This window comes from Neodiprion fabricii, chromosome 2 (assembly GCF_021155785.1).
Source record: "Neodiprion fabricii isolate iyNeoFabr1 chromosome 2, iyNeoFabr1.1, whole genome shotgun sequence".
Taxonomy (NCBI): domain Eukaryota; kingdom Metazoa; phylum Arthropoda; class Insecta; order Hymenoptera; family Diprionidae; genus Neodiprion; species Neodiprion fabricii.
The window spans coordinates 27511951-27527135 of NC_060240.1; the positions used below are offsets into that span (position 1 = coordinate 27511951).

The following is a 15185-nucleotide window of genomic DNA, read 5'->3' on the forward strand; positions in this document are numbered from 1 at the left end:
TATTCCTCACGTAAAGTTAGCCATTCGACGGGGGAGCAACGAAGAAATATCGATGCAATCGCGCACGGAGAGAGGAGACGTCTCGATTATTTATCGCATCGACGACAGTGCAGGAATGGAATTGGGTATACCGACAACGGAATAAACGGTAGAAATGCGTCGAAGTTTAATATGTTGTGACTGACGTTGAAAATATTTTTAATGGCATTTTTTTTTTTTTTTTTTTCAAGAATTTCCCTGCATTATTTTACTCGAAGAGAATCCGCGAGTAATATAACCGTGAAATAATAATATTTTCTCAAATTTATTAAGGAGAATATCATTTTTTTTTTTTTTTTCTACGATCAATTTACCAAACGAAGAATCATGGTATCGTATATTCACTGTACTAATTTTTTTGCGTATCGTTTTGATAAATTCTAACGTGGCAATATCAAACTTGGATAAAACTGTACGAACAATTATGACTTTTATCTAGTTTTCTTTAGTCTCAAACTTTGATACATCTTTACATTTTCATCGTACTCTTTATTCGCACAAACGTTCTCTCAGCGTAGAAGAATCAAGGTGTCTCTTTCGATCGTCGATGATTTTTCTCGATTACTTTCACGCTTTCGAACGAATTTGTACCAGGGTGAGAAGGTGCAAAATATCTTCAATCTCGCCTTACTTTTCCTTTCATTTTCTTTCATTCTCTCCCCGCATCCGCACTACGAATAATGATCCTTGTTGTAACGGCTATTGTGCGGCAGGTATAACGTACTCGACTTATCGCTATCCTTTCTTCGTATTGTTTCCGTAGGAAGCGCCCAGGTGAACCGTGAATTGAGACACTCTATTATCTTGTCCCGTGTAAAAGGCATCCGAGCCTAGCGTCTGCGGCGTACAAGATACGCGAGTCGTTGATTATAACGACACAGACATTCGTACGTTACTTGGCTATTGGCGTCGAGAGGCGGGATATAATTAGAGACACGTACTCTGTACCTGTGAGATAATTTCAATCTTAACGACGATCTTAATCACATTGTTACACATGCACAATGTACATGAGCATCGATTAATCGTAATCGAGGAAAATTTGAACCTGAAGTACAGAGAACAGAGTCGAGTTGTCTCCGTTAATTCAAGAAATTTAATTGAAATATATTACAATTGTTTATTTATTTATTTTTGTTTTCTTTTTTTCGTTCGTGTAATTTTATCGACGATGATCTCGTTACGGAGATGCGGTATTTACTGAGACAAAAATATTGCAAAATTTGTTTGATTCTGTATGTAAAACGTTTTACAAGTCAAAATAGATTAGTTGGATAGACTCGGAATGTGAAATTCTGGTGTTAAGCCATCCGTACGGTTACTTTCGGAATACCGATCTTTCCGAATTGTACGATTCTGAATAATGACCCTTCTACATTCTGGATATCTGTTTTCTGCCGTTTCTAGACGATCAAGTTCTAGCTTTTATTTTTATAATATTTGGACATTTGAGAATATGAAAATTTTCTGAAAATTCATTCTCTAGAATATTGACTCTGTACGTTATTAAATTCCGCATCTCTGAATTCTTGGATCAACGTTTTCTGAAGTAAGTGGGTTCGGATAATAGAACCCTCTGCTAAACACGTTTTAGTTAAACTGCAGCTTTCTATTGGGCGCAATTCGGGACTTGAAATGTCTGACGGTATCTGTTCCCTCATATTTGTTATTCGAGTTTATTAAATTCGGAATTCTGGCCATTCTGATTTTCGGTTTTTCTGATTTCTTACCCCCACCCGATGCAGAGGCGGCGTGGGAAAAGTTTATTTTATGATAAATCACCGCCCCCCGCCCCCCCCCCCCCCCCCCCCTTTTTTCTGCCAAAAAATCTTCGCGGGAAAACTCTGTCTCGAAGAAGAAGAAGTAGAAGAAAATTGTTGCAGGCTTCCAAGCCGCCGAGCTGCTTCTTATACATACCTGTACACCACTACATACCCTACCATGCACAGTGGCGACCTTCTTCTTCCGCATCACGGACGGCAGCGTGAAGAAAGCTGCTGCAGAGTATAAAGAAACGGAACCTGCACACCGAGTTTCCATACAACTTTTGTCCCCCGTTAGTCGTACGCGTAAAGTAAAGTCGCTGGGTAATTTATCAAAATATATTTACAAAAACGCGGATTAAATATCGCGGAAACTGTCTCTCTTTCGTCGTTGTAAAAAAATTTTTTTTCTCTTCTCACTCATCTTTAAACAAACTGTATGCGCGAGAGGCGTCGTATGAATGTATGTGTAGTTCTATTGTTATTGTTATTGTTGTCACTATTGTCACATGCTATCGCACCTCCTATATATTTACAATACCTTGTAATACTCGTGTCACTTTTATCGTTTGAATCGAGTTAACCCGGCAGAGCAGGAGGTCGGGTTGAAATTACAAATGTGAAAAGTTGGGAAAGCACGAAATTCCGAATTTTTTGCTACCGAAAGTTAAAATAAAGAGATCAAACTTTGATGAATCACGTTTGAACCGTCGGTTTTTCCGACCATTCGAAACATTGTCGTTTCTTCGACGTTTGATCTCTTTACTTCAAGTTTCGCCGTCAAATAATTCGGGGTTATTCCCTTTCGGAACTTTTCAAATTCGGAACTTCAAACCCGCCCCCCGGAACAGGGGTGTGAAATTAAGGCCATCTCTTCACATCGGTATAAACAACGTGCCAATTTGTCCTTGTCCAATTAGCCTCTGTGAACCATATAGGTACGACCGGCTGGGTACTCACCCAAATTTACCTTACGTCTGACACTCGAGATTCAAGTGCGCCCGCGGAGACGTGAAATTTCACACGAATTTTCAGCGGAACAACTGCATGCAAACCAGCAACCGTTGCTTCCGATACCAGATTCCGAGATTTCAAGCTTTACGAATTTGAAAACTATAAGCGTGAAACGTTGATCGTGACTGAGAATCTTTTTTTTTTTTTGTTTTTTTTTTTTACAGAAAGAGGTACCGCAATTTATTTTTATTTCCTATAATTTATGGCACGCGAGTAATTATAACCAGTTATTGTTGGCTCGCAGTGCGGAAATTCGTGCCGTTGCAACGTATCGTTGCTATCGTCGAAGAAAAGAAAAAGGTATGTTATTTTGAGAGGTTGATCATTCGGAGACACGAGAGAGCGATCAGCGAAAGATATTAGAGAAACTTTTTTTTTTTTCTATCTTCTTTTACCACGTAACTAAGGTCTCTTGTACTTACTCGGGTAATAATTTTCCGCGACGCGATCGTGCGATTGCACTATCAACGGTACCAAAAAACTACTCACATCGTAGATTCGTGCTCATTGCGTCATACTCTATATTTATATCTGCGCTAATGCGGCCTGTGTCTTTAAAAGAAAGAAAAAAAATCGAAGAAGAAAAATAGGAGGGGGGGGGGGAGAAAAAAACGTAGAATGAGTCAACGGTTTATATTTACACGATTAGCTTTCCGAAAACGCGTTATACATATGTATGCACAGTTGAATCGGTTGCCTTGCGAACGGCGCATGTCATTAAGAGCATACGGTATGCGTTACCTATATATATATATATATATATATATATGCAAACGATATACATATACATTTTATGTATATGTATACGCGTTCTGCAATTGTGGAGCGAGTTTCGTTTATTTTTTTGGTACATTCAACTTGTTTTTTATTTATCAATTTCGTTATGAAACCGGTCTAGAAATGTTCCAAGTGAAAAACAAAAGTTTCGAGAACTTTTCGGGAATTTTCAGACCGTTTAAACAATTTTTCAGTCGATGAAAAAAATTACAAGTACTGAAAGAGAATAGAAAGAAAATTCGGCCATCGTGGGCCTGGTCCAGAAAATAATTGTGCTCTTCAAAATCAATCTCGGTATTTATAAATAATTAACCGGTCGAAGTTGAAAAAAATTGAGAAAAACTCGAGGTTCCCACATGTTCTACGGTATAAAAAGTAATATATCTACTTTATACACGGCTGGAAAAAAAAAAATATCTCGGCAAGTCCGCTAAAATATTTCCGTTTGAAGCGTTTTTAAAATTTTTTACATATATTATTAAGTAAATACTAGAAATTAAATATTGATATGACATGTTGTTTGTTAAAAATGAAAAAATTTGCGTCGTACTCACTGACAGAAGTGTAAAAAAAAAAAAAAAAAAAAAAAAAAAAAAAAAAAAAAAAAAAAAAACCACAAATATAAAACCGATCTACTGAAACATTTTCTTTAGTCAAATATTTCTAACAGTGTATACCTGTAAACGTATTCGGCGTTGATCAGGATCGATATACTATAACTCAATTTCTGGCATATATAGTTTCGAGGTGGTAACAGAAGTGGCGACGACCCAATTCGTGCGAAACTCCGATGAACTGGGATAGAGGGATGGATACGTCCGATATTTGATGAATTGAACTGACCCGGTAAAAGCTCCGCTAAAATCTAATTCCAGCATGCGCGTATGCATATATGTATAATATATATTCACCTATCCCACGTCCTACATGCACGAAGAAGATAGTGAACGCTGTGCCTCCGAGCGTATTCTATAGGTATCCGATTTTATATTGAATCTAAAATTAACCCAAGAAAAAAAAAAAATATATATATATATATATATATATATATATATATATATATAAAAGCATGTATAGACGCGCCTCGATTCAGCGAAATTATTGCAACACACCGTGTATGCGTACGTCGTACATAACTGTGTAACAGTGACTGAATCTCACCGGAAGAATATTATTGTCTTGTACTTGTATGATGTAACAGTTATTTCTCAAGTGCTTCCTACGCAAGGATCTGTAATTAGGATATAATAACGGGAGTCGGAGATTGTTTATTTTCTTATTTTTTATTTTTTCTCATTACGGAATACCGACTTATTTTTTAAAGTTGCCAGGGCGAAATTTAATGTTTGAAAGAAAAAAGAGAAAGAAGAATAAAAAAAGGAGTGTTTGTTTGTCGATACATTCCAGATTTTTTCTTACATTTTCATTTCTGCGCTGAATGATTTAAATTTACTTGCTCTCTCTCTCTCTCTCTCGTTTTTTCTTCCAATTTACGCGGTAAAATTTTGATATCATTTGTACGGAAATATTCGTAATATTAGAGAGATGAGAAGATGAGAAGGCAAATAATTTTAAGTAAATTTAAATCGTGTGCGAAAGTCTCGAAACGTATTCTGTTAATTCAACTACCTAATTGATACTAATTGAAAATTAATTTAAAACAGTCTGACATACACACGTCCACGCAATCTTACCAATTAGCGACTCAATTCCATTTGGAAAGGAAATTATTCCGACGTTTGCACGTTTCATTCGTAGAATGCAAATGGTTAGGAATATGTTTATATGTATGTATATTGTATACTTATGTACATATAACGTAGGTACCTAAATATAATCCCGGCAATAGAGATCAGCTTATCAGTTGATTAGTCGATTTCCTCGGTCAAAAAGATGCAGCTTTTCATCCCGGCGATGAGAGCCGAGACTATTATGGGAACAGTTTTTGTGTGTGTGTGTGTGTACATGTATATATATATATATATATATAAATATATATATGCATATATGTATGTACTTATTGCGCTGCCGTTTACCCGACGAGTTATACCTGACGAGACACAGAAAAGAAGTTTGATGCGAGCTAATCATTACCCTCGAGGCATGCAGCAGAGTTTTCTTCTTCTTTATATTTTTTATTTTATTTTTTTACTCTTTCTTCGTCTTCATTTTATTCTCTCGTGACTAAAACACGCTATGCCGACTGGCAGGCCATCAAGCAAACCGAATACGGGTTCCTCTCGTAACTGTAACTCGTTATGAAGCGTCGTTCATTCGCTCATTTACCGACCTTTAATTCGATCCTCTCGTGATTTTATAAACAATCCTAAGTATCGGAATTTGTAATTATACGTGGGGTCACTCGGGACTATCCACTCCATAGGCTACCCAAGGGTAGGCTATTTATCGCGATATCTGTAATTGGAACGTTTTTTTATTTCTCATAAAAAATTTGTCGTTTGCGAGTTGTAGACGTTTGAAATTGGCCAATACGGTAGCAGCTGTTGGCTTAGAACAGAGCGAGGAAAGTAAGAAATAAAAACGTTATCATATTGAAGTTAGAAATATTACCGTAACGATTCATGATGAGGAAAAATCGTTGTTTCGTGATTTTGGAATTGTCGGAAATTTGGTAAATCGTAATAAACCAAACCACACTCGTATTTCGAAATTTTAGTTCCTTTAAAATCGTTGTAAAATTAAGAAAATAGTTATTTTTTTCCCAAAATTTCGTTACGATAACGTTACCAACTTCAACCTGGTAAAACGTTGCAGTCGTAGATTGTCACGAGGAATACACGCATGAGGCGATAATCCCGGGTCTGCATCCCGTGTAGCCTACTTGTGCGAAAATCGAGATCACGTTGGGGAAATATCGTCGATAGCGATTCGATTATCGATACCCGTTTAAAGGAGGATCGCGTAAGTATGCGTTATAAGCGTGTTTGAAAATGGGTGAGCAAGTTTCCTTTCCAGTTGTCTTACCGCACCGATGATGGAAGCTGAAAATTCTCCACCTCGCAGAGTTTTCGTCGCGTAACGTGACGTTTTCTTAACACTAGGCAAGCACCGCGGACTAACCCAGATTCTACCAAGGTTGGATAAATGAAATAAACAAATGAAAATAAGCGATGTTGAATTTGTCGTTGATATTGACCTAGCTGTGTATTGTAAGTACAGTAACGATAATATCAAAACGCGGTTGGTATAATACAGAAATTATACAAGACTTCACGGTCACGGAGATATTAAACGTGGTCAGCACCGTTTCTAATTTGTTGCTTTTTGCTCATTGTAAAGTTTCGAGCGACCCCGTCTTACACTGAGAGAAATTTTTAGTTCCGGTTACCGCTCAGTCCTTGACTATTTTCAATTTTTACTACAATCGAAAAATATTGTTCTAGGCAGAAAATGAAGATCAGTTTTCTAGCTGTTACCGGAAAGTCCAGTTTCCGTTGCTGTTCTTTCTCGTTACGATCACTGTTGCTAGATTTTTTTGTGACTGTTGTGAAAATTTAATGCTTGTGCAAGAATAAATTGACCTTAAAGCCTTGTTTAACTAAAAAAGTAGAGTAAACCACAGAAACTGATTTTGCGTTGCAATTACCAAAAAAGGATCGACGATAGCGCAAAATGGTTAGGCGTACCTCGTTTTTCCTAATTCTAACAATATTTAAACGGTTTTTTTTACCGATACCTGTCTTACCGAATTTTTCTAGTTACTGTAACAAATGAAATTTTTCTCAGTGTATTGTTAGTTAGGCTGGCGACGATTTTTATCAAATTATGAAATATTTACGGCTTTGAAATGTCTCTACCGAATTCAGTCTCATTCCCGGGCATTTCAATCTACCCTGTTAAAATTATTGTTATTATTATTAAAGGATGAATTGGAAAAATGGTATTTTTTGTTGAAAAAGGAATGTACTTAATCCTCGTTATGATTATAAGAATTTAGAAATTGGTAAAAATTGTATTATCTCGTCCGGTACCAAATTGATTTTCGCTGATAATTTGATCACCAAAATCGTATCATATTCATTATCCCTTACCTGCTGCCGGGTATATATCATAGGTAGGTTATACCCGGATTCCCACCATCTGTTTGTAATCTGATATTTCGGTTATAATCCGGAAGAAATTGAATCTGCAGCGGCAGCAGGAAAAAACCAATACCGAACTATTGATCTTCGAATTGAGTATAGGGTCGTATTGATATTTGATAGGTTACAGGATTGATTTTCTACGTGATGTTCAAATACACGTCTCGGCTTTGGCACAAGGTATACGATATGTGTATATCAACGTAGCTATATTTATATACAAGCGTGTCTGTGAGAAGACGTTACCTGTAAGTTGTAAAAGAAAGTAGTCGCGATTGGTTTCCATGCACGCTCGATTTAATGCCCATGCTACTTCCTTTGATCCTGTGAAGCATCGGGAATAGAGAATACGGAAATAAAAATGAACCTTCTACGGATTGATTCCCTTTTACGATACGCGAGCTTTCGACCCATGATTCACTTTTTTGCTATATTTGGCTTGTTCCTTTTTTCCCCGATTAGATTCTCCTTCGGTTCATTTTATTGTTTTCGTTTCTTCTTCTTCTTTTCTTTTTTCTTTTTTCTTTTCGTTACATTTGCTGCGCTCGATGCGTTTTTGGAGAAGGCGGGAGTGTCTTTATTCACGACGTGCCGGTTTCGGACGAGGAGTATCGTACCGCAATCTCTATAGAATTGAACAATGCGTTTGTTCCAGAGGTGACGATGTTCAACGGTCGATTGAACTGCTGGACAAGGTACTCTCAGAGTACGACGAGAACGAGGCCGAGGGCGACGGAGGCGCCGGGAGCGGTGGAGGGAATTGTGGAAGCAGCACAGAACCGAGTATCGGCCTCACACCAGACGACGAAAGCCCATCTCTAGGTTCGACACTTTAACATTTGTTGCAAAATTTAACTTAGTATTTCATAATAGTGAGGATGAAGTTAGCGTAACGATGCATGTTTTGAAAAAAGCGCTTATTTCCACCTTTGTGATTTTCCAAAATTTAATCAATCATTGTAAACAAAATATGTTATACACTGATTCGGAAACGCCAACTCCTTGAGAGTCATCCTAAAATTACCCAATAAATTTTTGTTTTTTTTTTATCCTGACGTATCGTTACGTCAATGTTACTAACTCCAGCCTCATTCGTAATATCTTTTTCCGCCTGATTTTAATTATTTCAACATTTTTTTTTTTCTCTCTAGTTTTTTACCTTTCTTTTACCATTCCACATTCGCGCGAACAAGGTCAGCTTGTACGTATGTATCGAATCTTGAATTGGTACTTCATACTTTTTGATATGAAATTATTCACGTAGAAGGGTGTACATTGGAAAACGTGCGATACCATGAATATTCGAAGGGTGTTGAAAATAACGCAACAACTCGCAACGAATGATGGAGAAATTTTTATGCATATTCTCAAGTAGTACTTTGGCTTTATTTCACTGTCTGTCTTTTTCTCCCTCCCTGTCTTTCTCTCTCTGCGATTAACCTGGAACGAATACTTTTCACATTATACGTGTAAAGTTTGATCGTAAATAATTTATTTATTCCACTAAGACTTTACAAATACGACAGAGAATTGAGAAGGATCTGCCATATCGTTGTATTTATTAATGTCAATACGACACATCGAGGTGAACGATTTATAATAATTACAACGATAACAACCGTAGATCCGGTACATGATAAAGATTTTACTGCTCCAAGATCAGAAGCTATCGGAAAATTAAAAATTCTTGCCTTACCCTTGACAGTCTTGTATTCCAAATCTACCACATTCTTCTTTTCTCTAAACGCGATGTGAACAATGTGATATTTCAGGAAAAGAACTCACTTCCAACGTTTTGTTGCGACACCATTATTGTTGAAAACAAATTTCAAATTGTTGTGCAAAATCATTTCAATGGTATGTTTGCCTGGTTTATAATAGATCTTGATGTATAATATTACATTTAGTCTAAAATGAATTTTTTTTTTCCTCACGGTTTGTTTGTCAAGATCTTCTTGGAAGTTTTCATTTTCACCGACGATGAGATAAATTGGAAAGAAGAGAAAAGTCGACAACATTCAGTCGATATTGCAAAGACAGAACTGTTTCGAGCTCTTCTAGAACAAAAAAAAAAAAAGTAAAAAAAATCGTCTTTCCTCGGGCTTGCAAATTAGTGTGTAAAACATATACCTACGTATGCTTTATAATTGCTTGCTTGTAATCACGACTCCGTGAAGAATTATCTCCAACAGCACGTTAAACGCAATGCGATTATATATAATAATAATAATAATAATAATAATGTGTTATTAGAGAAATTTCTCCAGTTAACCTATATATTAATTGTAACCGGATTGTATACCTATGGAAACAGGGCATCAGTCCGAGGACGACGGGTACATGAGTATGAATGGAAGAAAGGCGAAAATGGCACTTGTAGCACTGCGTCCGGTTCCGGACTGCCCTGAACCACAGGACAACGGGGAATCGTTCGTTTCCGAATTTCCTCCACCACCGGAGGAAGCTGAACGTCTCATATCGACTCTACTTCCGATGTAAGTTCAAATTCTGCTGCTCGATCCTCTTTCCACTTTGAACGCCGAGAGTCAAGTCCGTCGAAAGTGTCCCCTTTCGTTCTTTCCTTATTTCAATTACGCAAAAGAGACGCTGCCGGGAACACTTTTCTTTTTTACACGAGATTTACATGCGAACGGTGTAAATTTGGCAGAGACGAAATCGTGCTTTTGTCGAATGCTCTTTCATTGTCAGATCACAGAATCGTGACTTGTAAATAATGTTCGATGCTGGTTACTCGCTTGCGATATTATAACACCGATAGCACGAGTCTGGGTAACTTTTTTCTACCACTTCGCGGTGTTGAATCGGAACAAATTATTCCTTGCCGCATGAAATTTTGCGATACATATTCTGCTTCTGTATAAGTTTGAGGGTATTGATTGTCTCTCTGCCGGGAAAAGCGTGCGTCTGCGGTTACTCGAGTTTCGAGGATGTTGGATTATTCATACACAAAACCACCGCGTATAGCAGAGATACCGTGATGCCGTAATCCATCAATTATTAATCCAAAGCTCATCGATTTCTTATGTACCAGAAAACTTGAACGTCAGCGTCGTATCGACTCTGCAAAAAATTTTGACGCGTGAAGGGGATGTTCATCCGACGAAACTTTGATATCCCGATAATTTCTACTTCGATTATATTTCTCATCGTGTATTTATAGCGACCGAAAACTTTGCTCTCTTATATCCTTCTAATAAGTTTTTCGCTCGAACGAAATTCTATATTTGGAAGCGGGTAGGCATATAACGTTTATTCACTTGAATAATCTTTCCTGAAAATTTAAAAAGAAACTATTTGTATTATTAATCTCAATAATAATCAATGTTTTATAACATGTTATACAGGATGTTAATACATAATATAATCAATAAATATATTGTTTTTCTTTTTCTTGCCTGTACATAACTATCTACTTGTCGTTATTTTAACGAAGTACGACGCGTCACGTCAAAAGAGTTTATTTTTTATTTTTTCCTAGACTCGGGTGGGTCGCGGATGTCGCTTTACACATTTCAAAGGATTTTTCTTCCCCGGCCCCTTTTCCTTTCTTAAATTTTTTTTTTTTTTTTAGTCGCATACCTAGCTAGATTTTCATGCCGCGCGCGGTATTTCCATGCCCCCAGGGTTTCACCGAGTAACTCGGCAAAGAGGAACTCGCAGTCGTCTTCCCGGAAGAACGGAAGACAACAATGGATGGCTGCCATGGAAGATCACAAACGGCACGGACACGTTGCTACGACGCAAACTACTCTGGTACGTAGTAAACGCATGCAAATCTCTCCTAAAACAATCTCTTCAATCCGCAGGACTATCATCGTCATCATCATCACGCCCTCGCCAAATTCGTACCTTCAAATCCTGAAGCCGTATCTCCACTGCAGAAATCACATCTTGAACCGTTCAAACATTTGCCGAGCATTTTGATCTCTCCCTCTCTCTCTCTCTGTCTCTCTCTTGTCGTTGGAGTGAATAATAACAGTGATCATCACATCCATTGAACAAATACCTTGAGCTTGAGATCTTAATTCCTTTTAGTTATTCGCTCTTCGAGAATCCGAACCGGCTACCATTAGTTTGAAATTTGAATATTCTCGTTAGCCATGTGATTGCGGTTTAGAGTGTTTAGGTGCAAGTTTGATTATTTGGAAATGTCGAATTTGACGAAAATTTAATGTCAAATTTTGACTTGGTTTATCCTTATACCAGGTACCGGTCCCAGTACCAGTTTTCTTTCACCTCACTTTACCGCAACTTTTTCTGCAGTTCCAACGTTTTCCTCGTTGTACGTCCTTGCGAAAGGATCGTTTCGGAATGAAATTTCACTCGGTATTTGAATTTTGATATATTTTCAGCCAAAGACTCGTCACCAGCGGCCATACGGATGGGAAAACGGTATCGCGGAGCCGTTTCGTCTTGCGGAACCGCCGAGTCCGCCGAGTAAATTCGCCAGTCTTCCGTACGACGGAAAAGTGTCCTTCAACTGGATACCACCGCGGACGAATCCCGGGGCGATAGAAAAGCACCGGGAAGTGAGGCGTCGATCGTCGGAGGAGGTTCTGAACCAGCAGCTGACGAACAATCGGCACAACATCCACCACGGTAGTCAGGACAAGGACCGGGCGTCGATGTTGCGGAAACAACGACAAAACGAGATAGTGAAATCCAGCAGCGTCGAGGACAGACTTCTGATGAACCGGAACAGATCGGAAAGCGAGGCGAGACGCAGGAACAACTCGGACTCGAGCGAGGGAAGATTTTCGAGGAACTCGGAGTCCGAGAGATCCTCGATACCCAGATCAAGCTCCGTGAGCGTAGAGAGGTTCTCGGTCAGGGCGAATTGTGATTCCTCAGATTTTTCACGCGCCAATTCGACGTCCAACGAACGGTTTCACTCCGACTTCTCTATAGCCGTTGCCAGCGTAAGTTCGAACGATCACGCGTCCGTACCTACGTCGGATCCGTTTTCCATTAGGAATTTGGACTTCTCATTCTCCCTGCCAAGGGCCGAATCGGCCGGCGACGAGAGGTTCTCGGGACGGACATCGGACCGATGCTCGGATCAGGAGAGATACTCGGACATGTTCTCAACAAGGAACTCTGACTTCTCGACAAGGAATTCTACCGACTTTAGAACTCAGTCAGAGGAGGAACATTTCTCCGACGATTCGCTCGAGGAACTTTTACCACCGCCACCTCCGATCGGTAAGAGACACTCCATCGCGTGGGAGGTCTCACTCGAAGATGATCCTCTTTACGCTCCGGGGAGCACTAAGGTCGTTGGTAGAAGACGAAGAAAAAGCAGCGACGTCTCCAGTACGTAAAACCGTGATTCTACACACTTTCATTAGTCAAATGATTACCTTTAATTTATTTATTTATTTATTACTACATACTTCCCGACGATGTCCTCTCTTATTTGTTGCCTCTGTTGACGTTGAATTTTATCGCTCATTTTATCGCACTCCTCAAGGCAAAGGGAAACAACCTATCACTTAGATTTGCAAATGGAATTGATCTTATTCTGTAATTTGGTACATATCATGTTTCATTACTTGCAATATTCGATTTTTAACACCTATTTGCCAATTTTGATTGTACGTTTTAAAAAATTTCCAGCGAAAATGTTATTGTTGTATGAAAACTTTGCGCATAAATGTTCATTTATGATAAACTCTATGCCCTCGCGCTCCTTGATATGCATTAAGTGTATTTTTTGTTTATTAACGTTGGTGTTTTTCTCAGCTATTTGTTCTTTGTTCTTTACCGGAAGTTTCTTTGCTTCAGGCGTCGGATCCGCTTCTAAAATGCGTGATTTTGACGACTGGCCTGACCCACCGCTGTCAGCGACTGAGGATGATTTGGTATCACCGTATTCCGACTCTTCGACAAACGATCTCGATCAAATACGCCCGCAGGATCTTACCAAAAATGGTACTTACGTTATTAGACGAGGTCGTAAAAAGGAACGAAAACTCTTGCCCAAAACACCGACAAAAACGAAGAGTCTGTCATTTGATAACTGCGAGGAGGCTCGGCTTCCTGACGCAAAAAGATACTCCAGTACCTTCGACAACATCAAGAGTCTCCTTAAGGGTACTTACCGCGCATTTTTATCATCGTGATCATTGTTTGCCCCTTTTTCTCCTTTTTATTAACGTTCATTGTTGTTTCATTATTCATAGAAGGAAGACTGGAAGGACTGGACGAACCGCCGCCGGATTTCACACCACCGTTACCCCCGGAATTAGTTAGGGTCGTCTCATTGCCGGTGATAAATAACGAGTCGGGAAGTCGGGCACAATTGGAAATGACCGTAGAGGAGGAGGAGACGTCGTCCGATATATCGGACAAGGATAAATCGGAGATTAAGAAGAAATCGTTGGGCGTCGGTAATTTCGGTGGTGAAATCAGACCCGTTCTGGTTACCCTGGACGCGTTGGAAACAGATCAACGGTGCAACGGTCCGGCATCCGCGATATCGATGTCGAAAAGTATGGACGCGAAAATACCGGTGAATCTACTTATTGAGGATCAGATAGTGAAGAAGGCGCTGAACGAGAATAGAAGACAGTTGGAAAAAGTTAGCGATGCTATAAAGGAAATTGAAAATGTTAGGAACAGCGAGTCGTATGAAAAGAGGCGAAGAAACGCCGCCGCTTCTTCAGACACTAAATCTAATTCGAAGCGTAACAGCTACGAGAGTAGTAACGATGATAAGAAAGTCATCGACAATCCCTTCGATAATAGACCGAGGAAACAGAATAGTTCCGATTCCGAGACGTCGAAGACTAGCTCGTCGGAAGCTGCGGAGTTCGATCGTCGAAAAACAAATGGCAGCGATGTTTACAGTGCCGGAAGACGGATCAGGCAGAATGGTAACGATCAGAAACAAATCGAGAACGTGATAGACGCCATACTCGAGGATTCCAAGAATCCTGAATTTCAGGTAAGATTTTATTACAACTCGTTACTTATATTTATTATTATTATTTTTTCACCCTCGAAGCACCTAAACCTTCGTCCTCCTCGCCCGTATGTCGCATATCAATTCTTCCTCGACACGCAGGTCAGCGTCGAAGTTCTCGAATTTCCGCCGCTTCCTCCGTCTCCGGTCGAGGAAGCCGACGAGGAGAGCTCCGACGTGGGTGTCGGTGTCGGCGTCTCGGTGACAACCAAGTCCAGCAAAACTCTCGGAAACGGTAGCAGCAGCAACAGCAGCAACAACAACATCAACAAGGCCAAGAGCCACGGTACCAAAACGGTCGACTATCGACCCAGAGTTCCTCCTCATCGCGCCGCAATCGATGCTAAGGATGGCCACGTCTCGTCCCTTAATACCAGGTCAATGGACGCCGGATTCTCCAGAGGAAGACGCACTGCCGCCGGTAGCGGATCGAGGAGAGAGGTGAGTCCCGATTTCAACGCGGCGATTATTACGGTCGTGAAAAATTCACGCGGATCGATTATA

The 15185-nt window shown here is 39.5% G+C and overlaps 1 protein-coding gene across 11 annotated transcripts in view; it reads left to right on the plus strand.

Moving 5' to 3' along the window:
* Positions 1–15185, plus strand: part of LOC124175206 — a 179675-nt gene that overhangs the window by 118394 nt on the left and 46096 nt on the right. For all 11 annotated transcript variants that reach the window (XM_046555210.1, XM_046555211.1, XM_046555217.1 and 8 more), the window contains 7 exons: positions 8352–8518; positions 10011–10191; positions 11341–11470; positions 12070–13030; positions 13502–13810; positions 13900–14663; positions 14784–15122. In XM_046555210.1, coding sequence (XP_046411166.1) covers positions 8352–8518; positions 10011–10191; positions 11341–11470; positions 12070–13030; positions 13502–13810; positions 13900–14663; positions 14784–15122 — 2851 coding nt within the window. The remainder of the gene's footprint in view (positions 1–8351; positions 8519–10010; positions 10192–11340; positions 11471–12069; positions 13031–13501; positions 13811–13899; positions 14664–14783; positions 15123–15185) is intronic.